General features: G+C 68.1%; 1 protein-coding gene across 1 annotated transcript in view; it reads right to left on the reverse strand.

Moving 5' to 3' along the window:
• Positions 1-320, reverse strand: part of PFKFB4 (6-phosphofructo-2-kinase/fructose-2,6-biphosphatase 4) — a 23,200-nt gene that overhangs the window by 12,447 nt on the left and 10,433 nt on the right. The window contains exon 7 of the mRNA XM_014538978.1: positions 3-222. Within this exon, the coding sequence (XP_014394464.1) occupies positions 3-222 (220 nt within the window). The remainder of the gene's footprint in view (positions 1-2; positions 223-320) is intronic.

Below are 320 nucleotides of genomic sequence, written 5' to 3' on the forward strand. Positions count from 1 at the left end.
CCCAGACTGACAGGGACATGTCACCGTGAGGGACGCTGGGGGCCGGTGAGGATGGGCCGTCTGGGAAAGGGATCTCCTCCCCCCGCCCAGGGGGGACAGGCCCGGAGTCCCACCTACCTCCCCCTTGGGGTAGCGGTACCGGTACTTGTCCTGGTCCCGCAGGGCAAACTCCAGGGGATAGTGATCCTGGATTTCCTCGTAGGTCATTTCCTCACAGACGCCCTGGGGAGACACCGCGGTGGTCACACCTCCGTGCCAGGCCCGGGGTCAGCCCTGTGGGGGGTCAGCGGGGACAGTGGCAGGCAGAGGGGGCCGGCCTC

Source organism: Myotis brandtii, unplaced genomic scaffold (assembly GCF_000412655.1).
Source record: "Myotis brandtii unplaced genomic scaffold, ASM41265v1 scaffold207, whole genome shotgun sequence".
NCBI classification, from domain to species: Eukaryota; Metazoa; Chordata; class Mammalia; order Chiroptera; family Vespertilionidae; genus Myotis; species Myotis brandtii.